Below are 23678 nucleotides of genomic sequence, written 5' to 3'. Positions count from 1 at the left end.
CCTGTCTGCAGACAGGCTGGCAGGCTTTGTACCCACCTCCTCCATTCACACATGTACACACACAGCCTCAGTGGTTTCCTCTGTCACTTTTAATGAAGACATAAAGGAGTGAGCAGCCTCCACAGGCTGTATTCCCAGGCCCCCACCACCCTGACCTTTGGCCAAGAAGCTCCTACTTCAGTGTGGGGTGGAGAAGGAGGGAGCCTGGGTCCACAGTGACAGATTATTGCTGACCTCTTCAGTGTGAGGAAAAAGGCCACACGACCCTGGTGGGGGCCAGCCCTGAGTGCTCCTCTCCCACGTGTAAGGCAGGGAGGGGGAAATAAGTGTCCAGCCCTTTCGGCCCCTGGCTCTGGAGTGGCCTTGTCCCTGGGGCTGGCCAGAAGAGGAGGAATGGAAGCAGTGGTCCCTGTGTACCAGCTGTGGGGAGCAGAGGACCTGTCACCTGCTCAGTCCTGACCACATAAGCCCTGGTCACAGGTGTAGCTGGGGAGGACAATGACAGATGCTGCCCGAGGTGCAGTCCTGAGGCACTTAGGTGGGCGCCTAGCTAGGCCATGTTTCTCAGTTAGCCTTGACTTTGGCAGTACCTGGAGCTCCATTTTGCTGAAGTACACGGGGCAGCCGCTTGCCTTTGGTGTAAGACTGATACCAGAAATTGGAGAAGAGCAAGAAGAAGATGGTGCCGTACATCCAGATGAGGTGGATGATGATTGGATACTGGTAGTTACAGCTGGGCATGAAGTAGTACTGGGAGATGTGCAGCGAGACCAGGACAAACTGGATCTAGGACAGAAAGGCAAGGGTCAAAGGGCACAGTGAGAGGACCGGAGGGAGAGGGGGTAGAAAAACAGAATGCCGAGTAGGGAGGGCTGGGGTCAAAGGTGAAGTAGGCTGGCTAAAGGCAGGATCCAGACCAGAATGTTGAGGGGGTGGTTGTAGGTCAGGCTTAGGCCCCTCACCAGCTGGACAGCTGTCATGTGCTTTTTCCACCAAAGGTAGGGCTGAGCCACAGGGCCGAGGGCAGACAATCCATAGTACAGGTACATGATGACGTGCACAGAGGAGTTGATCATGGCGTGGAAAGAGCCCATTCCTCCTGTGCATGGACAATCAGGACCTGAGTTGGGCCTCTGGTGCCCAGTGCCTGTCCCTCCTCCCCCGTGGTCTTCACCACTCACCTGGAGCAAATTTTACCCCCCACCACCAGCTCCAGGGAAGCACTGAGTGGTGGAAGACATGTAGGAAGGTCACCTGTCCATCCTTCTTCCGGAGAATAAAGATCACCTGAGAGAAGAGTGGGGTAAGGGGTTTCAGAGCCAGGGCCTCTCACTCCTTTCTCCCCATAAGTCCTCGAATCTCATGTAACTACTCACCGTGTCCATCAGCTCAATGAACTTGGAGAACAGGAAGAGCCAGGCCACTCGAACCATCTGTAAGAAGTCAGGGCAGCCTTAGGACCGCCAAGAGCCTCTCTAAACTGGCTCATGAGCACAGGGCACATCCAAACTGCTCCTATCCCCAGGTTGCTAAGGACCTGGCCTCCGTCCCCACTTACCCTCAGTGCCTCCGGCTTGTTGGAAAAGTCCACTGGGTCGCAGCGCCAGGTGTAGGTACTCAGCCAGCCAGACATCAGGAACTATGAAGGGGTGTGGATTAGACCGCCAGACTTCCCTCCCTCCCCCAAGTCTCTTCTGTTCTCTAGACGGAGAAATAGAGCTGAGCCTCTCTGGAAAGGAGATGCCATGCTCTGGGCCTAGGGCCTGCCCCTTATCCTGCCGGCAGGAATTAAAGCCTAGGCATCCTGGGGGCCCACCTCATAGACGATGTAGAGGGAAAATGCCACCAGTGAGAAGTTGTAGACAACCATGAAGCTGCGGAGCTGGAAGGGCTTCCGATTGGCCATGATGCGAGGCCCAAGTGAAAGAACGAAGTACACGTAGGTCAGGAGGATAGAGGTCATTAGCAGGGGGGACCCCATCAGAGGGTAGCCCTGGATCCGAGGATCTGTGAATAAGGGTCAAAGGAGTCAGGAAGGGTCACAGAGTCCAAAGGGTCCCCACCAGGTGTGCAGACATGAGGTCAGGTCACAAAGGGTCAAGGGATTTGAAGGGAGTCTCCACCATTAGGAGACAGCCCTAGATCCAGGGATCCCAGGGTGGGAGGGAGAAAGGGTTGGAGGACAGCATCTCACCTGCATGCTTCATCATCTCCTGGTACAAGTTCACAACAGCCTCCATCCTGGCTAAGGACTCTGGCGAGGTAGGGAGGATGGGTGTCAGACAGGGCCGACTGTGTTCCCCCCATGCCCCAATTTCACCCCTGACCCACAGACAGGACACAGACCAGACGCGACAACTCCCAACACCTCACTGCAGAAAGGACAGAGCAGTGAGAGGAAGGAATTGCTGGGGACTAGGGTGAGGAGGAGGCCGCTCGGGGTGGGGGGCGGGATCTGCTTCCCGCATACCCTGCCTGCCTGGGAAGGGCTCTTCCGCCCTTCCTCTCCACACCTTCCTCTCCTCTCCTCACGCTCTGCTCCTCTCCAGAGATTTCTACTTCCTGACCTCCCCTCCCTTCTTCCACAAGAGGACTCTCAATTTCTGGTCTCTTTCCAGAGAGTCTTACTTCCTACCAACAGGGAACTCACCTCCAGAACGAACCTCCTCTCCCTTCCTTGCCAGTCCCTCACCTCTCCAGCCCTGGGGTCTTCCTTCTCTCCAGGGGTCCTCCCCTTCAACTTCTCCTGCCCCATTTCAGGATGCACATCTCCCGGGATGGTCCCTCCTGTCCTCTCCCCTGCTGAGTCACCCCCTCGGGCTCTCCTCTGCCCTCCTTGGCTCTCACCTCTAGCCTCTCCTGTCTCCGGAGCTCTCCTCTCACCCTCCCTCTCCAGGAGCCCGGCTCTTTGAGGCTCCTGCCCTGGCGGCTCCACCTGTCTGACTAGATCTGGCAGCAGCCCCGCCCTCTGCTTGCCCCGCTGTACGCACATGGGGTGGAGGGTGGGTCCAGGCCACAGTTCAGTACCTGGGGGACCCACCAGGATTGAGAAAGCCAAGTAAAGCCCAGGACTCACCACCCGCCCACCCCAGACCAGTCAGATGAGCTAAGGTTCTAGGTTTTGGCTAGAAACCTCCCAGGACGCCAGCCCCAGGTCTAGCCTTGGCCCAAAGAGAACTGCTGAAAACCCACACCCAGCATCCCCTCCTAAATTAGCCATAAATTCTCAGTTTGTCCTGCTTCAGAATGGGTACCATCACCCTTCTCTCCCAGGGAGGGGCAGGGAGTGGCATGTGAGGAGGTGGGGAGTAGGGGAGGTCTCAGGAATCTTCCCCTCCCTCAAGTAGGGGGTCAAAATGGGCTAGGCCCTCTTCCCCTCAGAGCCTGAAGGAATGTCAGGGGAGGGCTCACCGGGACACAAAAGCCTTGGCCCAGGCGGAGGACAGCCTGGGACTCGAGGCAGTCCCAGAGGGGCAAGGCGTTCCCCGAACAGCCAGGACAGCAGATGCTCTGCGAGCTGCCTGCACTCTGGTCGGCCAGGCTCCCTCTACCCAGAGAAGCACCTGTGCAGGTACTAAGTGAAGAACAGACTTTCTGACACAGCTACGGAGGCTGCACACGCGCCCCTCACACACACGTCACAGACGCTCCCCCAACTTCCATGCCGACCCACAACTGCCCCATCAAGGTCAGGCTCCAAGTCCTCCCATACACAAAGCCCCTGTCACAGCTCCCCGCCACCAACGACAACTCGCCAGTGGCTATAGCACGTGCACGCAGAGCCCACCTGGCTCCTGCAGGCTGCAAGTGCCCTCCTCTGACACTCTGACCACCCGGACAACTCTTCATGGACTTTGACATGCATGGTCTCTAACACTCAGGCCTGCTCCTAGCTACGTTCACACTGGCAAACACACCCAAACACACACACACTCCTTCACAGGACCCGCATTACCATGTGCAAGTGCTTGTGCTCAAACGCAGGTTTCCTCACACGTCTGAGTCTCAGATGAATATGGTCACATACATAAACTCACACAGCCCACCTGCAGGTGAACGAGCCCAACATCACCCACACTGTGTGCAGACGTATACCTGTCCTGGGTCAGGCACACCCACAGCTCTCTATTCACGGATGGCAGTCACCATTCTTCATTCATTCATTCATTCATTCATTCACAATCAGACTTTTGTTGGCTGCTTATTCTGGGGTAGGGCCTACCCAGAGGCACGTGATGTAACACACAGGTCCTCCCGACCCATGTGAGCTTGCCAGCTTGTTATCTCCCAGGCTCTCTCAGCCACCATCCCCAAGTTCACCTCCCCCCAGCCTACACACGCATGCACCCTGGAGGTCTGGGGTGGCTCGAGGCTTCTGGAAGGACCTCTCCCCAAGTTTGAGCTGAATCTGGGTGTGTCCCCAGTGGGGGAACTCAGTCTGGTCCTTCCTTCCTTTCAGATGGATGAAAGGGAAAGGCAGACAGGCAAAGGAAGGGGGCGGTGGTGGTGCACAAGGGCGCCAAGCGTTGGAAGGAGTAAGAGGGGGAGAGGGGCAAGAGAAGGAGGTGGTAGAGGAAGGCCCAGGTTCAAGCAAATGGGGGCCTGGCGGGAGGGAGGCTGCTGGGGAGGCCCAGCCCCGGAGAGCTGGGACCTCCCACCCACCCTCCCCAGGAACGGCCTCGCCCACAGCCTGCCAGGGCAGGGCAGGCCGGGCGGCCCAGCGGGGCAGGGGCCTGGGCACGTGGCGAGCCCGCCCTGGGAGGTCCCGACTCACCAGTGGGGGCCAGGCGGGCAGTCGTGGAGGGCTCGGAAGGAGCAGGGCCGGAGAGGTGTCCCCAGGGCCAGGCTGCCTGCCACTTCCTCATCTGCTGGGCCGACTTTCTGTCACCAGAGGGGGAGGGGGCGGGCCGGGTGGGGGGCGCCCGCTGATTGGGCCGCGGGCTGAGGCAGGAGGGGCCGGCCAGCCCCGTCTCTGCTGGGCCCGCGGGGTGGGGGCGGGGGCGGGGGCGGGCCGCCGGGCCCCGGGCAGGAAGCACGCCCAGCCCCTGCTCCCTACCCCTTCCCGCCGCATCGCCTCGCATCTCCGTCAGCTCGCGCGGCCTGCCCCGGCCCGCCCCAGTTGCACCCTGCGCCTTCCTGACGTTCAGCCTGCGCATGGCCTCATTCTGGGCCCTCTGGGGGTTTATCCACCAACAAGACCAACACAGCTTCTTTCGTGGCCGGTCCACCCGGCCTGGGACCCTGGGAAAAGTTCCAGGGTCAGCCCTCCCCGCAAAGAGCTCCGTCTCTAGAGGGTGGGACCGGAGGGGTGGGCTGCAGGCAGCCTGTGTGTGTGCAGAGAGCGGACTGGGGCAGCGGGGAGGTCTCAGCCCGAGGGAGAGGCTGCGCGGGGAAGCCTTCCCTACCAGCCCATAAACTTGGATGAGCCTAGCGTTAGGAGTTGCTGAAAGGACTGTGTGGACTGGAGGTGGGAGAATACAAGTAGCCTGGGGCAGCAACAGTTAGTGAATCACTGGCTACACTGGCCTTCAAGGTAGTAAAAGGAAAAAGAGGGAAGTGAAGCCAGCTGTGGCTGTAGTGGTCTTGAAGGCCAAATGGAGCAGTTTGGTTTCTTCTGGAAGCAGAGGAGAAACTGAAGAGTTTTGAGGAGCCTACAATCAGACCTGTATTGTTAAATATTCATCACATATTTATCGACCACGTACGGGGTTAAATGCTGCTGGCACATCAATGAACAAGGCAGGTGCCGTCCCTGCATGGGGTTTACTGCCCAGCCCGATCACTTTGCTCTGGCATCCAGTGAGATAAGGGTACTGGTGGGGAGACCAGGTGAGAGAGCACCCTGACCTAAGAAGGTCTGGAAACTGACGGGATTGGAGAAGCAGACACTGGAGATTTCCCCAAGACAGCTGGACCCTCTCTGTACACTTAGCTGTGTGGTCTGGCTCCGTGCGCTCTCCCTTTCCTCATCCACACACTCACCAACTAGACTAAACTACTGGGGGTGAGGACTAGGTTTCTGCGAAATGAAATCTGTATCTCCAGCAGCTCCTGAAACAGTGCTAATAACTGCATACAGGATTGTATGATGTACACGTGGAATTCAGAGGAGGTGGTGGTTCGGAAGAAACAATGTATTCCTCGGTGGTGGGATCTACCTATGTGGAAGTTTAGTCTTAGAGTTAAGAGGGCAGAGCCAAAGTACAGCTATGATCTAGCCCATTAGTACCTATGCTTGAAAGGAAATGGCCAAAGAATTCAACTATTCAAAAGGCTCAAACTTCTTAGCATGGTACACGACGGGCTACCTGATCTGGCCCTCAGCCTCCCATTCTACCAGTGCTACTCTCCTGGGCCACGTCCTATGCTTCAACTGTTCCCCAAGGATATCAGCGTCTTTCATATCCCCCCACCCCTCCAAGCCTTGTCTCCTAACTCAATACAAGATACAAGCCGCTCTCCCAGGCAATAAATCAGTCCCTGCGTTCGCTTCCACAATCTCCCTGCAATGCAATTATCTGCATGCCCCCTCACTATGTTTTAGTTGTCTCTGTACCTCTAGCATCTGGCCTAATGTCAGACTCACTTGACCCTCCACAATGTTTGTGGAATATTAGAGTGAATGAGAAATGTGTGAAGTGGAAGAGAGGTCAAGGGACCCAGAGTCAAGTGGGGAAAACATTAAGAATTCAAAAGCCTTCCTACTTCCCTTGGGGTGGCACTATCTGTTGAGTCAATAAATATTTACTGTGTTAGGTATACTTCAGTGGCTTTGGGGGTCACACCTAACTCCAAAGGCCTGAATTTAAATCTTCCAGTTAGTACCTATATGACTTAATGTAAGTGGCTGAACCGCCATAAAATGTGAACAACAGTACCTGTCTCATATGATCGTTGTGAAGATTAAAGGAGATGACCCAGGTAAAGTGCTCAGCACTGCTTCTATCTTGACATGTCACAGACAAGGGGGGAAGCAAGAAGGTATATACTTGTATGTACATTCATAAGCATTCATTTAACAAACATTTCCTAAATGCTTACTGTGTGCAAAGCACTGTTCAGAGAGCACTATTGAGAGGCTTTGGACTAAGTGTCCATCTAGAGATGAACAAAGTCGACTATTATAAATGATGAAACAGTTCCAGAGGTCCGTTAGAGATAGAGAACTTCAACTATCCATTACTCACCTGGACCACGCGGGTAAATGACCACAGCAATCCCTCAGTAAATGCCCACTGACTACATGAATGAACATGCCCAAAGACTCACTTCCTTCAGTTCCTGTCCTAGTCCTAGGAGAAAGCGTCTTCAAATATCTGATATAGACCACCTATAGACCACCTGAGGTCCTACCAAATAGTATCTCCATGGCCCTGGGGTTATTGCAAAATACTCACAGTCTAGACGAGAAGACAGACATATAAATTAACAATTACAGAAGTGTGTGGTGAGTATTCCCACAGAGATAAACCCAGAGAGTTAAGAGAGCACCAAGGGGGGCACCTTACCCCAAGGTGGGGATTAGTTCTTGAAGGCTTCAAAGAAATGACACCAAAGCTGAGCATTAAAGGACGCTTTCTAGAAGGCAGGGAAACCTACTCCAGGCAGAGGGAAGCATGTGTGTGAAGGCATAGAAGCAGGAGATGTGGCAGGTTTAGGGAGCTCTGGGTAGTTTGGTGTGGCTCCAGCCCAAAGGTCGTATAGCTAAGGGGGAAATGTCAGCAAGAGTCAGTTATGAAGAGCCATGTATGCCTCGCTTGGTAAGAAGTTTGGATTTTAATTGTTTATCTTTTTCAGCCCTGGCTACACACTAGAATCACCTGGGAAGTTTTAAAAATATCAGTGCCTCGCTCTCACCTCCAGATTGATTCTAAGGGTTGTTTTTAATGGGAAGAGGCTTGAGCGTGTTTATGTGCTGTGTGGAAGGCAGTGAGATCCAGCATACATGGAGGGGTTAGCCTTTGGCTCAAGAGAACACCCCCGAGTCTGAAATATACAGAAAAGAAGGGTAACTTTGTCAGTGGACTGGGAGGAAATGGGACCATTTGGGACCTGCAGAGAAGCTAGGATGAAGGCCTTGGAGGTAAGAGGGTCCGCAGAAGGGTACCTACACCAGGGGCAGGCTGATGAACTGGAGAAGCTGAAGGGGTCCAGGAACTGTCTTGATAAGGATAAAGGCCAGGTGTTCGTGTGGGTAGGGAAGAATAGGCAGTCCAACAGCTGAAACTCCCCCTGAACTACCTGGCGCCTTCCTAACGGGAAGTGATGTGGCAACGTCCCCTTGGCCCCATTCTCTCTGACTCACATCTGACTCACGGCTCTCTGAGGGGCCTTTCTCCATCCTCTTTCCCCAGAAGATAAACTACTGATTTACCGTCTCCAAGGTTCAGCCTGAAAACCACCATCTGTATGAACGTTAACAACTCTGTTTCCCCGATTATGCAGCTTTATATGTTTCTGCAGAAAAACTAAAGGTAAATGGGATCACAGAAGCAGGAAAAAATGGGAAAAGGTATGCCTGTATGTGCATGAGTGGGCGAGGGAGGGAGCAGGTGAAGCCGTGGAGGGAACAGGGCATGGGAGACACAGAGGAACTGGCTGAGAACAACAGGCACTGAGGGTCGAGGCTGAGAGACAGCAGGAGTGGCAGATAGGAAGGGAAGCAGCCTCCCAGGGCCTGTGTCAAGCTTCTCCCTTCCCCATCCTGTAAAGGGCAAAGGGCGCTTTCTACACAGTATCCACACAGAGGAGCTGAGCAGAGGGCTGGGTCCGTGAGGACAGTGGAGTGAAGACGAGGGTGAAGGGCTCATCAGTTAATCATTCTGCATGTACCTGGGCCTTAGCTCACTAGTGTCCTCTGCCTAAGGCTGGGACCTTGGCTGAAGGAAAGACATCCGGCCCGCAGAAGAGAGAGACTGCATGCAAACAGTCATCACACCATCTGGAATTTGGGGATTGCCTGGACCCTTGAGAGGTCAGGGGCAAGGTCTGATCCATTGTAGGTAGCCAATGCCAACGCATTATGGGTATCGTTCAGTGTTCACTGAACTGAAGTAAAGAAACTCAGCTTGGGGGAGAGGGCTGTGATAGAATGTGCAGGAAGAGCTCTGGAGAGAGAAAAGGGAAGGCTTTGGTGAGGGGACAATCCAGGGGAGGTTATCAAGATGGAAGAAAGAGAGTTAGCAAGATCTGGAAGATGTGGGAGAAGGGCCAAAAGGGGAAAAGAGGAAACGCAGCTTACTGTTCAATACTTTCTCTGGCAAGTGTAGGGCCAGCTGCTTTCCATATGCTCTTATGGTTCAGTCCTGTAAGTTAAGTACTTATCTGTAAGTACTTACCTGTAAGTACTTACCTGTAACGTAAGTACTATTATCACTGCTTAACAGATGGAAAAAAAAATAAAATCAGAAAGGGTGAAGGATTTCCTCAAGGTCACACAGCAAGTGAGGTGGAAGCAACATAGATGTTCCAAGCTGAGGAAGAAGTGTGGACAAAGGGATGGATGGAGGGAAGCACAGGATGGGAGTAGAGAATTGCAAGTGATTCTGTTTGGCTAAAGGATATGGTGAGTGAAAGGCCTTCATATGCTAGGTTAAAAAGGAGGTTGGCCCCAAATCATGAAGTGTTTTAAATGAAAGACTGAGGAGTTTTATTTGTACTGGGATGTCCCTGAAGATTTTTAAGGGGTTGGTATGATCCCCATTGTTATTGATAACGAAAAACCTGGTGAGAGTGAGATGATCAAGAGGAAAGCAGAGGAAGGGAGAGCAGGTGGGAGACCAGCTCAGAGGCACAGGTGTGACAGAGTGAGGGCCTAACCTAGAGCAACGGAGTGAGAAGGAAGAAGAGGGGAGAGAGCAGAGAGAGGACCCAGAACTGACAGCAAGGTTGGCACGCTGGATAATGCAGGTGGAGCAGGCTGGAGGAAGTGAATGCAGTTTGGGACACCCGGAGTTTGAGGAAGGATGGCACATCCCCCAGGCAATCTGAAACACAGTACTGTAAGCTTAGGGGAAAGGACGGGGTTCGGGGGGAAAAAAATATCTGCGGATTGCCTGTAGAGATGAAACCACACAAAGTGGACTGTAGTAGCTGTAGGTCTGGTCGTATACAGATACTGTCCCATCCCCCTGCTTTCATCTCCTTTAAGGAATTCCTGTCCCGCTCCACTGGCCTTTTAATCATGGTGTTCTCTCCACTTCCCCCAACGCTCCTAATGGTACAGAATCCAAGCAGCAACAATCAGAGTTCTTTCATGGGATGAGCTATATGCGGTAGAGTGGAGAAACGCAGAGACAGAGAGCCTAGATGACACTGGAGCCCCTGACCCACCTGGAGCTGGTCACCCTTCAACTCCACATCCGCATAACCCAAATCCAGTTGGGTCTCTCTCTCTCTCTCTCTCTCTCTCTCTCTTCAGTTAAGCTAGTTTAATTGTAATATGTTGCAATCAAATATACCATGTGATAAAAACGAGATTGCTCAGGAGAGAGGAGAAGAATAGTATTAGCATTTCAGTGCTAACTATATGCCTGGAGGCCCTTGTGTGCTTTTCTAAGAAGCTTGGACTTTATCCTGTAGAAAATTAAGAGCTATTTAAAGGTTTAAATTGAATCTTAAATATGCTCGGTGGAAGGTACCTTTCTGAGGCCGGTGCTATAATCCCATTTTACAGAGGTAGAGATTGAGGTTCTTGGAAGTGAAGTAACTTGCCTAAGGTCACACGATGGGTAAGTGTCCAGGTCAGGTATAATTTAAGAATGGTCAAGTGTACAGGGGAGGAGGTGGTAAAGACTTTACAGAAGTAGGTGCCACTGGGAGGATGAATTGTTCACTAGGTGAACAGGGGTTTGGAGCAGGAAAAAGAGAGGGAAGACATACCAAGGAGAGGGCAGAGCATGTGTTAGGTATGGAGGTGTGAGACAGCACCTGACCTGCAGGTGTTGCCGATAGCTTAGAGTACAGTGGCAAGAACCAGGACGTTGCCATGGCAAAACAAGGCCTAAAGCACTGGTGGTGAGTGTGAGGAAGAGGCAAGCATGGAGCTCTGGTTTGTGATGCCCACTGAATCACACAGCCACCCGTGAAGACCTGAGCCCGGATTGAGTAAGCACAGACAGAGGAGAGAACACATCCCAGCTGCACAGAGAGACCTCTGAGTGGTGAAGGGCCTCCTTTAGAGATGGGATGTAGGCAGACTGTGGAACTGAGTCTTCAGCTGGTGTGGACAGGGAACAGACACAGTTTAGAACAGAGGAAAAGGAACATTGCCAGTGAGGGAGCTTGTCATCTGATCTCAAATCTAAATCACACAATTTAAGAGATCAAACTGGGCTTTAATAGAAGAGTGTAGGTGACAACTAAGTGCGAGAAAGTTCACACAACAAGATTTGAAAATGACTTATCACATCAGGCAAACCAATATAAAAATGTTCCAGTGCCTGTTCTGCACATTGTGGGGGATGAAACGTGCCCAGAGGGTCTCTCCTGACACGTGAGCATAGCTGTATGCACAGATGAGCTGCAGAGGGAGGAAGAGTTACCTCCTCATAGAGGGACTGGTCAATCATTGATTTAAGCAACAACTACTGACAGCAGACTTCTAGACACTATCCTGAAGACAGTTAATATTTATTGAGCTTCTACTATTGTCAGGCACACTATTCTAAGCACTTTGTGTATATTAATGTATTTAAACTTCACAGCATCCCCCAAAATAAGGAAACTGAGGCACAGAGAGGTAAATCAACTTGCCTAAGGTCACACAGCTAGTCGGTGGCATGGCTAGAATTTGAACCCAGGCAGTCTGGCACTAGAAACTGCTCTTTTAACCAAAATGCTACATTATACTCTCTCTCTAAAGTCAACCTAATAATAATAATAATAGCAGCAACTACCACTTAACGTGTTTATGATGGTCCAGATGCCATAGTATGCCAGGCGTGCACATTTCTTGCCGAAGATCATATGGCTCCCAGACAGAAGAACTGGATTCAAACCTTGGCAGTTCAGGGTGCTTGAACTTGGGGGACAATAAAGACCAGCAGGAGCTAGAATAAGTCTGCACAAGGCACAAATGTGGAGCGGAAAATAGGAGGTCGTTGACCTTACCTGGTGGGAGTGGCACTGGGTTGTAGACAGACTGGGTTGTTGGAAGGCTTCACAGAGGAGTGACTCATGAGCTGAATTTTGAAAGATAAGATTGAGTAGTCATCACAGAATGATGGGGCAAAATGTTCCATGCAGAGGGAACAGTGGGACTAAAGGAATGGGGTCTGTTACATTCAGGAAACTTCAAGCACTTTGAAGTGGGTGTCAGGACACTACAGAAAATAAGTCAGAAGTCAGGGGCTAGATCACACAGAATCCTACTTGCCTTTCCAGGAAATCTGAGCTGTTTTTCAAACTTCCACTGAAGTAAATGTAAAAAAAAAAAAAAAAGGAAGAAGAAATATCCCCAGAGAATCTAATGGCTACTTATGAAGCCCTTCAGACTAGTAGGAATTCTTTGAAGTCTATTTTCTCTTACTGCATGCATGATAATTCTGCATTCTGTTTAAATTATTTACCCTCGAATAAAATGGGCATTCTAGGACGATTTTTTTTTAATATTTATTTATTTAGGCTGCTCCGGGTCTTAGCTGTGGCATGCGGGATCTTCGTTGCAGCATGCAGACTTCTTAGTTGTGGCACGCGGACTCTTAGTTGTGGCATGCATGTGGGATCTAGCTCCCCGACCAGGGATCAAACCCGGGCCCCCTGCATTGGGAGCGTGGAGTCTTACCCACTGGACTACCAGGGAAGTCCCTCTAGGATGATTTTTATCCTGCGACTTTCAGTATGCCTAGCACACTGCCCCTACCAACCTGCCAGGTATGTGGACTCCAGTTTGAGAAACATGGGAAGGAAACTATCAAAAGGATTTTAATCAAGGGAGTGATGTGATCAGAACTGCAGTTTAGATAGATGTATCTGGCAGCCATATGGAAGATGAGTTGGAGTGGGCAAGACTGGATACAGGGAGTCTGAACAATACTTTTAGGGTGAGAGGCCCAGGGCCTAAACTGCAGGGCAGGATCCTGGGGAGACAGAATTGACAGGATTTAGTATCTGATTGAGTTGGGGGGGCGTGTTTAGGATGGCTTCCATAGACCTGGCTTAGGTCACACCTAGGATGTTAGAAAAGAAACAGGTTTGAAGGGAAAGATGATTGGATTTGGACATTCAGAACCTGAGGTACTTGTGGATCATATGGGCAGAGATACCCAATAGGCATCTGCAAGTCAGCAAAGAGGTCTGGGCTGAAAATAAAACCTGTTTGAGTTATGTACATAAAGGTGGTGGTCACAAGGAGAGCAGGTAGAATAAGAAAAGAAGGTTAAGGACAGAGTACTGGAGAATAACAACATTCAAGAAGCAGGCAGAGGGGGACTTCCCTGGTGGCACAGTGGTTAAGACCATGCACTCCCAATGCAGGGGGGCCCGGGTTCCATTCCTGGTCAGGGAACTAGATCCCACATGCATGCCGCAACTGAAAGTCTGCATGCCACAACTAAGGAGCCCGCCTGCCGCAACTAAGACCCAGCGCAACCGAATAAATAAATGCTTTTTTTAAAAAAAAGGAAGCAGGCAGAGGGACAAAAGGCCAAGAGCTGCAGAGAAGGAATGGCCAGAGAGGTGGGAGCCGGTGAAGGGCAAGAGGTGAAAAGTTAATGGCCAGCACTGTTAAACACCATGGAGATAAGTAAGAAATATAAGGACTGAAAAAAGTCTGGATTTAGCCATCAGGTCAGCAGTGATCTGAGACAGGGTAGTTCCCGAGGAAGGGTGGAAGTGGGGCTAAAGAGTGAATGGGAGGTGTGCAGGAAAATGGTAGGCTCTGTATTTCACGAGCGTGGCTGTGTGTCAGTGAGTGGGGACATGGACTCAAGAAGGACTAACACGGAAGGATACCAACCAAGGCCATGAAAATGGGTGCAGCCCAGAGAAATTAGTGCAAAAAAAGAAATAAGGATGCTCTACATTTGGGGTGTGGGCCAGAGAAGATGAAGAATCAAAATGACCATAAACTAGGGAAATTCGGGTGAGGGCCAGGGAAGGCAGTGGAATGGCCGAGGCAAAGCGGGAAGGGGAGCAGCCTAGGGCTCCTTGGATTTGATTTAGTAAGGAAGGGTATCATGACATGGAAAAGTATAATTTACTGCTTTTATGGGGGAGTCTCTCTGGTACATATATCTTGCCCAGGGGAGAGAGGGGGCTCCCTGAGTGGGAAGGTGACTTCTGGCATTCAATGCATTTATCTCTGCAGTAACTTACTACCTCTTTGATGAATTTTCACTAAAGAACTAGTGAAAGCTAGAAAACAATTTTAGGGAAGTGATCTAGAGGGATGTGGGTATTTTAAGCTGCAGGTGACAGGGAACTTTAGGAACAGTTTGGAGGGATTCAAGGGATTGGCGGGCTGATCTAGGAAAAACCTAGCCTATAATAACACAGTCATGCAATGAGGAATATGAAAAATGCCAGGGGATAAACAGGCTGGAGAATCATTGCCAGAGACTTTAAAGCTAGGAAGGATCACTGGGAGCACCCAGGCGAGAAAACCGAGGCCTATAGGGAATTCAGGGGCCTTATCCATGATGTACTTGGGGAAGCTGCCATGTCCAAGTGGTAGGCGACATCTTGAGAACATGTGAACTCATCAAGAGATGACAACAGGGCTTCCCTGGTGGCGCAGTGGTTGAGAGTCCGCCTGCCGATGCAGGGGACACGGGTTCATGCCCCGGTCCAGGAGGATCCCACATGCCGCGGAGCGGCTGGGCCCGTGAGCCATGGCCGCTGAGCCTGCGCGTCCGGAGCCTGTGCTCCGCAATAGGAGAGGCCACGACAGGGAGAGGCCCGCGTAGCGCAAAAAAAAAAAAGAGATGACAACAGAGATCCAGGAGCTGCCTCAGAGACGCACAGGAGCTCAAGAACAAAAGAGAGATAAGTTAAAGGGAAGAAGAGAGGAAGTTTGTCCTGTGGGACAAAACACATGTTGAAGCAATGGATGCCCTGGCCCTGTCAGATGGATTGGAGTTCACCTTCTGTTCCAGTTAGAAAGCCCCATCTGCAGGGTGGCAAACCCCTTCCAAGTGTTAGCCCCTGTGCGTTCAAAGCTGATGGGCCAGAGCCACATCGAGCCTCCATAGGTTGGTACAGTGAACCCTCTGGACTGAACCAGAGAGGGACCACAGCCCCCAACCCTACTCCTGGTCCACTGCTAAACTTCAATAGGCTAGCCCCCCAAATCTCGAACAGATGGAAGAAAATGTACACCCCTTGGTAGTTTCTCTGAACAGTAATCAGGAGTTGACCTAGGGTGGGCATTTGGAAGGATTCCGCCTCCGTCCTGCCTGGTGCTGGGATCAGCTCACACGGCTCCTGTGTCCACAGGGCACAGAGAATACATTGTCCATAAGGAGGATTATTCTGTACAAGAAGCTCAGACAAAGGGAGAGGTTGTTCCCAGCTGCCTGGGGGAGGTGAGAAGGGGGTGGGAAAGGGACCAGCCTTGCACTGGGGCATTCCTGCAGAGCTCAGCTTCTTCCCTTCAACAGCAGGACAGGAGGTGGGCGCTACACCCGCTGCAGCTCAGTCCTCATGGCAGGACTGATAATGGAGTTAGAAGGAGCACTTAGCTAGAACAACCTATCTACCTTGGCTGTTTCCCAAGAAAATGCAAGGTGAAGTTAGGTGACCTAGCTAGGTAGGGCAGCAATGGACACCAGGAGGGGAAGAGAACAGGGTGACTGGGGCAATCAGCAAAAGGGACATTCAACAATGACTGAGTCCCAGCCTCAGGGCAGAGCTGGAGAGGGAGTGGTCCTAGCAATGGGTGTCGTGGGAACACTGATGCATCCACCTTCAGCAGGATGACCTCTGTGCTACAGAATATTGAAGTTTCACAGCTGCTGCTTCTTTCGCCATCCCAGACACACACCTGGCAGACAATGGCCTAATCTCATTCTCCCGGGGCCCCAAGAGTAGGAGAAAACACAAGCCCTAGGCCAAACAGAGCCATCAGAAACTGAGCAACACTACCAGAGTGGAGCAAGAGGGCCATCTTTTGCAAATCTGAAATCTGAGCAAGGGAGCAGGTCAATGTCCTCTTCTTGAAAGGAAACTCTGTATTCCCTCCTTTGGGAATGAGTGTGTTAGGGATGGGAGATACTCTCCATTGAGGCATTTACTGGGCTGTATGGGCCCCAAAGTTGGCAGTGCTACATAGGTTTGTTCACTCCAGAGGATCTGGGGTTGAGGGGTTGGGAATGAGAGCACATGCTCCCGGAGTGAATATAAAGACATGAGTGCCTGCGGAGTAAGGACTGTTGGTTTAAGGGCACAAGATGTAGGTGGGGTCCTGCATATGTCCCTGCTGGCGCAGGAGGACATTTCCACTCTGGGAGGACAAGGAATCCATTTCAGATGGTACTTTGGGAATGACGTCGATATTAGGCTGGGACAACAAAGAAACTTGGGGTGGTTTCAATAGGTCCAGAAAGTTTTCAAGAAACTTTCAATAGGAAGGAATCTTTTGGTAGAATAAAGGACAGCAGTCAAAAGATGCTCCAGGGGTTTTAGAGAAGCACACCTTGAACTCTATCCAATATGACAGTTAGCTCTGACATTTCCAGTGTGAAGGGAAGAGAAGATAAGGAACATCTGAGTGGGCTGATAGACCGGTAAGGGAGCACTGCTGAAGTAGGGGACAGTTCTGACATTGCCTCAGAGCTGATGGCAGAACTTTCCGTGCTCCTGTGTACTATGATCAGTGAGCTGTGTGAATACCATTTCTTGTCTTGATGGAACAGGAATGGATGTGACATCTGCAACCACTTTCCCAGCCCTTTGCTGCCACAGCCTGGCAGAATTCTGCCTGGCACTGAACAAATGCCTAAGTACTAATGTGTGACAGAAGAGAACCGAAAAAAGGCAGCTGGAAGGTGTGAGAAGGGCCTCCTATTACCTCTCAGGACATTTAGATCAAAGCTAAGAAAACTTTTTATTGGAAAACAAATTAGAATTGCTTTGCAGCAACCTTGAAAGTCTCTGACATGTAGTCTCCAATCCCTACATAGCTGTCTCAATTTATCTGTCAGATTAACCCTGATACAGTGGCCATCAACTTAAATAACTTTATTCAGAGAAACCCTTTGGTCCACTTCTGCTGACTCAACCCCTGCCCTAGTTCACAACAGAGAGCTAAGCAAGGCAGCTTAAGCTGGAGACCCAAGCCCACTCTGCTCTCAGCTTTATAAAAGCAGGCAAAAGTACTGGCGGCTGCCACCTCCCGCCATCCACCTGGCCCTTACTGGAACCACAGGCTCAGTGTACTGGAGAAAAACCATCCTGGCTGGAGCCCAGGAACCAGGCAAATTATGAGGATAACTCAACCATGATGAAAGATGGTGTGAGGTGCAATTCCCCTCTCCCTCTAAAATAAGAAAAAAAGCGTCTGGGGAACAAGGGACTTTTTCATCTGCTAAGAAAAACCCTTTCTCACATAGTCCTGCCTGGTAGAGCCACTTCCTGAAGAAGCCCCCATATACCGGGCCTTCAACATCTTCCTTCGTGTGTGAGGTGTAGGGGAAAGGATAGGGTACTTTGTGACTATTTCCCAGATAAGAGCTGAACTGGCTTCTCAGAGGATGGAGAACAGAGCAGGCCTGAGCTTCTCCAGAGCCACAAGTGGACCGTCTGTCTCAGACCAGAAGCCTCGTCACCTGCAGCTTGGAGAGATGGCCAGGATGGAATCTGGGCAGGAAGGCCTGCGGAGACAGCAGGCCTCTAAGGACACAGAGGCTGTCACCGTTTCTGGCAGCATGAAATAAGCACAGGCTTTCAAACAGAGCTGAGCGGTCCATGATCTTGTGTCCATCAGCTCACCACAGACATGAAGCAGGATCAGATCAGGATAAGTTCTGGATCGAGGACTGAAGAGGGGGCAGTGGGGAGAAGCGGCTGTAGAAGCTCTCATTTATTGAATACCCATTATTTCATAGACTGTGCCAAGTGTTTTACATTCATTTTCCCATTTTAATCCTCACAACAACCCTATGAGGTAGGTATTATCACCATTTATAAACAAGAAAACCGGCTCAGAAAAATTAGGTCACTTGCCCAAAGTCACACAGCTAGTCGGCAGTGGAGATGGGATCTGTCTGTGGCTGAAAGCCCGTATTCTTTTTATTATACTCATCTAGGTCAGCTTTGGGCAAAAGGCAGCTTCACTGCCCAACTCTGCAAAGAGCACCTGGGAGTGGAGGTTGTCGGCCACACTCACCGCTGGTAGGGATGCATGGAAGCCGACTTGATGTTGGTTTTTATTCCACTTGGCATTTTCCCTAAAAGGAACATGAAAAAAGACACCTGAAGCACAGTAAGACGTTCATGGTAAATCAGAAATGTGGTCCCTCAGGTTCCCTTCTGCACCTCCGCTATCATCTCAGAATCTCTGTGGCATCTGACCCTGGACGGCAAGGCTCAGAGGTATGGCTCTTCGTCCAGCCCTCTCCCTGAAGGTGTCTAGGAGGAGGAATAGTGGGAGGGGTTGGAACACACCTGGCTCCTGCTCACCCCCTCCTAGAAAAAGAGAACTAAATCTGTGGGACCCCCATTTAATGTCACAGGTAAAAGAGTGCTATGTTCTCTCTTATTTTAATTGTCCCTTTGTCTGGACAGCTTGGAAGAAAATACCTCTTCTAGCTGCTTGCATCTGAACTCTGCCAGGCTGCTCTTATAATTACTAAAAGCGAGCAGGAGAGACAGGATACAGAGAAAGGAATACACGCAGCACCGGGAAACTTCCCTGCTTGTCCATTCCCAACACACCTACCCAATGGTCCTAATGAAGGTCTGACCATTCATTTTTCTACCTAAGACAAGACAGTGAGAACACACCTAACACCCAGAGTTAAAGGGGACAGAAGGGTAGTTGAGACCGAGGTCTGAGATGGGGTGGGAGGCGAGAGCAGTTTCTGCTTGTCAAAGTTCTTCCTCATTGTCTGGTACCTATTAAGGGTCTCAAATGAGACTTTTACTCCAAAAGTTTTTTTTCTGGGTCACAGTCCAAGGGAGAAAAGGAGAATATCTCCAGCTCTGGGGACGCTGGGGCCCCAGATAACCCAGCTTATTCCCACTTCCCTGCTCAAGGTCTGCCACCATGCCAATCCCTGTCACCTTACCTGGTTGACCTGCTTGGGCCATCTGCACCCCACTGAGCATTGGCTGCTGCTGACTCGGAGCTCCTGCCATCTGCACCTGCTGTAATCCTGAGGCTCCTGCGAGGATTGTCCCAGATCCTGGCTGGCCCGGCTGGCCAGGACCACTGCTGCCTGAAGGCCTCCAATTAGACAGCCCCTTCCCAAAGGCAACAGCTGCCACTAATGCATTGGTGTCTGCTGGGTTAAAGGTCTGCTTGTTCGGCCGGAGACCTGAAGAAAAAGGTAAGTGGGGACCCCGAGGTATGCCTCTGGCCCTGGACCGAACCTAGCAGCAGGAAGGCCAGTATGGGTACCAGGGCTTGAAGTTCTGACTTCAGCAGAGTCTAGGCTCCCTGGCAGCCCAGAGGAAGAGCCAGAGGACCCCCATGACTATCTCAGAATACTCCCTTCTCCCTTTGCCCATTTCCTCCACCTGCTCCAGGGCTGGCCAGAAATACAAAAGGCTAACAGAATGGACGCATACCTTTTCCCAAGCAGCACATCCTTTCGTCCTCACTTCACCACTACCAACACCACCCTTCCTATTGATCTTATCCCTCTTTCCTCCTCCGTTTTGCCACCAATCCCTCCATACCTCCACTCTCCGCTTCTCGTTCCTCTTTGCTGATTTTCTCCAGAAGGTTTGAGCACATTTTATTCAAGCTCTGGATCTGCTTCTGCAACACACATAAATTTGTGCAGAGATTAGAGCAAGCAAGAAATGATTACGGGGAAGTTTCTTCCTTGGGCTATTCCAGGGGCAATTGAGGGGTAACCAGCTGTGCATCCCTACCATACAGAGGTGGTAATGCCCAGCTTCTCATGATAAAATTTGGGGTGGGAGCAGCAGGGCAGTGACTCAGTCCAACCTGAGCTGCATCAGCACCAATGCGGGCAGCATCCGTTGTCAGCTGCTTCTCTTGCTCTTCTACCTCAGGGTCAGGCTTGGTTCTCAGATGGTCAGGGACCACCTCATGGCTAAAAACAGGTACCCGTCCTTCAGTCTGCCTCTGTAACACACAGATTTTATTGATCCTACTCTGCACTCCAAGAAGATTCAATCTGGCCTGATATATACATAGTTCCTTCCACAGGCAAACAGTGCATTTTCAGGGAAAACACAACCTGAGACTAACAATATCTGGCTTCCTAAGACACTATCCCCCTCACTCCATCCTTCAGTTCTGTCTACTCACTCCCCTATCTCTACCAGACCTAAGGATAAACCTCTTTCTGCCACATTTAAATCAAAGATTGAAAGAGAAAAAGTCAGGGACTTCCCTGGTGGTCCAAAGGTTAAGGCTCCGTGCTTTCACTGCAGGGAGCACGGGCTGGATCCCTGGTCGGGGAACTAAGATCCCACATGCCGCACAGCTCAGCCAAAAAACAACGACGACAACAAAACAAAACAAAACAAAAAAAGAAAAAGTCACAAAAGAACATACTTTCTGCTCAAGACAGGTGTTGGAGGAAAAAGGTCTTTGTCTTGGTGACATATGCCTCAGATTAATTCAGTTTGGGAATGGCTCTCCCAACTCCAGAAGGACAAAAAGCAAAGCCTCCGAAATGCAGCCCTCACTTCTTACTGCCACACACTACTGCAGATTCAGAACTTCTAGAATAGCCAACCAACCACTGTGCCCTCAGTCCTCATCTAAGAACTTAATTTCCCAAGTTGCACCCCTCTCCTCCTCTTACCATGAGATCTTCATCTCGGTCTGGGGACAACACCAGAGGGATGATGACCTGGTTACGGAACAGTGGTGTCTTTTCATGCTTCAAGACCTTGTTCAGAGTGTTCAACTGTCCAGAGAGCAAGGCAAAGCTGTCCAGGACAGATGGCCTGGTGGTGGAAAGAAGGTGTCAGAATGTTCCCAGTAAAGGAGCCTCAAAGGGGGTCCTTCAGACTAGGAATACCCAGACTCACCCCCAAAACACTCATAGCCCTATGGCTGGCCTGGGCAGGAACTAGCCTGGCTCACAGGGATTATGGGGTTAAGAAAGAGGGACACACTTTCAGTTTCTGATACAGATGGAGAAGAAAGGCAGGTCATTATAGCAGGCCCCCCTTATCTGCAGTTTCACTTTCCGAGATTTCATCTACCCGTGGTCAACCACAGTCCAAAAATATTAAATGGCAAATTCCAGAAAAAACCAATCCATAAGTTTTAAACTGGGCGCTGTTCTGAGCAGCGTGATGAAATCTTGCTTCATCCTGCTCTGTCCCACCCAGGACGTTAATCACCCCTTTGTCCAGCATATCCATGCTGTATATGCTACCCACCCCATTAGTATAGAAAAAAAAACATAGTATATACCGTATAGGTTTCAGTACTTTCACAGTTTCAGGCATCCACAGAGGGTCTTAGAACTTATCCCCCACAGATTAGGGGGGACTACTATATTTGAATGGGGGTAAGGACAATGGCAAAATAGGAACCATGGCTACACTATTATCACTAAAACTTCAGAAACTGGGTAAAAGTCTCCCTTCTGGCCTAAAAGTAGTATCCACACTTCCAGAGTAGATTGGACCTAAAAGACTCAGCAACATCCATGGCAAGAGATCCAGTATGATTACTGTAGTGGGAGGACCCACTGCGGGAGGACCTCCTCCCAGAGAAGTCAAATGATGAGAATCAAAAGCTAGTGAGAGGGGCTTCCCTGGTGGCGCAGTGGTTGAGAGTCCGCCTGCCGCTGCAGGGGACGCGGGTTCGCGCCCCGGTCCGGGAAGATCCCACATGCCGCAGAGAGGCTGGGCCCATGAGCCATGGCCGCTGAGCCTGCGTGTCCGGAGCCTGTGCTCCACAACGGGAGAGGCCACAACAGTGAGAGGCCCGTGTACCGCCAAAAAAAAAAAAAAAGCTAGTGAGAACCTGGGCTGGGAAACTGGGCATTTCTCTACCTCCTTACCATGGGGGCCCAAAGCCAACTTCAGTGTTAAATGTTGGGAAACCCAACTCTTTCTAAATCAAGAGATGTTTGCAAACTGATAAATGGTTACATCACTGGAGATGTCCTAGCCAGCAGGTGGCCTGGCCCCCCATCCATGGAGCCCTCCCCAGCTTGCCCTGGCAACCCTTACCAGGTCAGCCGGTCATATTCATTCTCCAACTTGTAAATGAAACTCCCCAGCGAATTCTTCAGATCAGCCACTTGACTCAGCAGTGCATCTAATGATGCCTCAAGCTGCTTCTCCTCCCTCTGCACCAATAGGAATAGGTTGGTTACTCAGATGAGTGTGAGAATGACACATACAGAGGAAGGCTGAAAAGCCAGGATGACAGTGTGTGATACCAGTCCAGTGACACAGGATCTCATTGGCATAGTGAGAGCCAGGTTGTTTACTTTCTTTGGTATTAGGGTTACAGACAGCGTCAACCCTTAGACCTTTACACCCATTCATCTGACCTCAATTCCTCCTACCTACTGATTCCTTTCTCTCATTGCTCCTAATCCAGGCCTGGTTTTTCTCTGTATTAGGTACACTCTATTCTCTCTCACTGAGTAATTTTCACCAGACCTAATGCCTGGGGTTTATTGTCTTTTGGGCACCTCTGCAGCATACATACTCTGACTTCCTCTGTCCTAAAACCTGCCGGTGAGTGTAGCCGTTCTTGCCCATGATACAATCTCTGGAAAATCTACCTACACATGAAGGATCTTCTGAATACTGCCGCCGCCACCACCGCGGCCATCCCCCACCTTCATTTGCCCTCAGTCTTTGCTCCTTTAACCTCCTCCTTGCTAAATTAATCTGCACTCATTTTATCTCTGTGCCAATATTCCTGTGCCCCTTTCACAAGCTTAGTCAACCTATAAAAACTTACGGAGAGGCTACCAGCTGCAAGAAACTAAGTGACAAATGAAAAACGGGCACAGACTAGGAAGAATGAAGCAAAACTGTCTTAGCAAATTGCCAACGTGCAGGACAGAAGCCTTGATCCTGGGTTCCACCCACGGCCTCAGATTATATTAGTCTGGCTTTTGGCCACCGCGGTCCCACAATTCCTTCCACCCTCGGGCTTCTCTCCAATTACAGATTACCTGTTCTGTCGGCATCCGACAACGGCCATCCAACAGCCTAGGCCGGGGCCTGAGCCGATCCACCACTTTCTTGAGCCGTCTTCCTTGGACTGCACCTCAACCTTCCCAAATTACAACCTGATCCTTTCCCACACCCTAGCAAGTCAGTGCTGCCTCCTCCCTCCCGACTTAACCGCAGTCTGTCTCCCATCAGCCGGGCTCTACCCCCATCTCTCATCTGCGCCGCTCCCTCGCCAGTGGGCCTCTGCCCCATCGCGCGTCCCCTTATTCGACGGTCGAGGGCTCTACCCCCTCCTCTCAGCCCCAACTCCTCACTCCCTCCTCCGCCAGCCCACTCTCGGTCCCCGATACCCGAAGCTAGCTAGCGGTCACTAGCGCCAACCTGGC

At 51.0% G+C, this 23678-nt stretch overlaps 2 protein-coding genes across 9 annotated transcripts; both read right to left on the bottom strand.

Moving 5' to 3' along the window:
* Window positions 1-71: 71 nt before the first annotated feature.
* Window positions 72-18344, bottom strand: ELOVL1 (ELOVL fatty acid elongase 1). 6 transcript variants are annotated; one of them, XM_060306650.1, is made up of 9 exons: window positions 4775-4895; window positions 3956-4046; window positions 2195-3574; window positions 1817-2007; window positions 1559-1639; window positions 1377-1433; window positions 1182-1287; window positions 963-1099; window positions 72-786 (listed from the first exon to the last, which is right to left on the bottom strand). In XM_060306650.1, the coding sequence occupies exons 3-9, from the start codon at window positions 2238-2240 to the stop codon at window positions 565-567; spliced, it is 840 nt and encodes a 279-aa protein (XP_060162633.1). In that variant the 5' UTR covers window positions 2241-3574; window positions 3956-4046; window positions 4775-4895; the 3' UTR covers window positions 72-564. The 6 variants fall into 6 exon arrangements, with proteins under 6 accessions (XP_060162633.1, XP_030722637.1, XP_060162642.1 ...); XM_030866777.3 differs by having other exon boundaries at window positions 2195-2254; XM_060306659.1 differs by lacking the exons at window positions 3956-4046; window positions 4775-4895 and adding an exon at window positions 18326-18344 and having other exon boundaries at window positions 2195-2254.
* On the bottom strand, window positions 5158-23678 carry MED8 (mediator complex subunit 8). Of its 3 annotated transcripts, none has more exons than XR_009565575.2 (9): window positions 23292-23678; window positions 22330-22448; window positions 20943-21087; window positions 20114-20254; window positions 19840-19921; window positions 19227-19475; window positions 18326-18386; window positions 12112-12182; window positions 5158-9305 (listed from the first exon to the last, which is right to left on the bottom strand). XR_009565575.2 is itself a non-coding variant. In XM_030866724.2 (7 exons), the coding sequence occupies exons 1-7, from the start codon at window positions 23304-23306 to the stop codon at window positions 18322-18324; spliced, it is 816 nt and encodes a 271-aa protein (XP_030722584.1). In that variant the 5' UTR covers window positions 23307-23678; the 3' UTR covers window positions 12189-18321. The 3 variants fall into 3 exon arrangements, 1 of the variants encoding a protein (XP_030722584.1); XR_009565574.1 differs by lacking the exon at window positions 5158-9305 and adding an exon at window positions 11898-12022; XM_030866724.2 differs by lacking the exons at window positions 5158-9305; window positions 12112-12182 and having other exon boundaries at window positions 12189-18386.

This window comes from Globicephala melas, chromosome 1 (assembly GCF_963455315.2).
Source record: "Globicephala melas chromosome 1, mGloMel1.2, whole genome shotgun sequence".
NCBI lineage: Eukaryota > Metazoa > Chordata > Mammalia > Artiodactyla > Delphinidae > Globicephala > Globicephala melas.
This window is presented reverse-complemented; position numbering and strand designations above follow the sequence as displayed.

Coding starts and splice junctions, on each gene's coding strand:
- ELOVL1 (XM_030866759.3), bottom strand. CDS start 4,865: ATGAGGAAGTGGCAGGCAGCCTGGCCCTGGGGACACCTCTCCGGCCCT. Junction 1,640..1,816: donor CCCTCTACATCGTCTATGAG/GTGGGCCCCCAG, acceptor ACCCCTTCATAG/TTCCTGATGTCTGGCTGGCT. Junction 1,288..1,376: donor TCATTGAGCTGATGGACACG/GTGAGTAGTTAC, acceptor CTCTTCTCTCAG/GTGATCTTTATTCTCCGGAA.
- MED8 (XM_030866724.2), bottom strand. Junction 19,922..20,113: donor TTGGTGCTGATGCAGCTCAG/GTTGGACTGAGT, acceptor TGTGTGTTGCAG/AAGCAGATCCAGAGCTTGAA. Junction 18,387..19,226: donor GGCCCAAGCAGGTCAACCAG/GTAAGGTGACAG, acceptor TGTTCCTTTTAG/GGAAAATGCCAAGTGGAATA.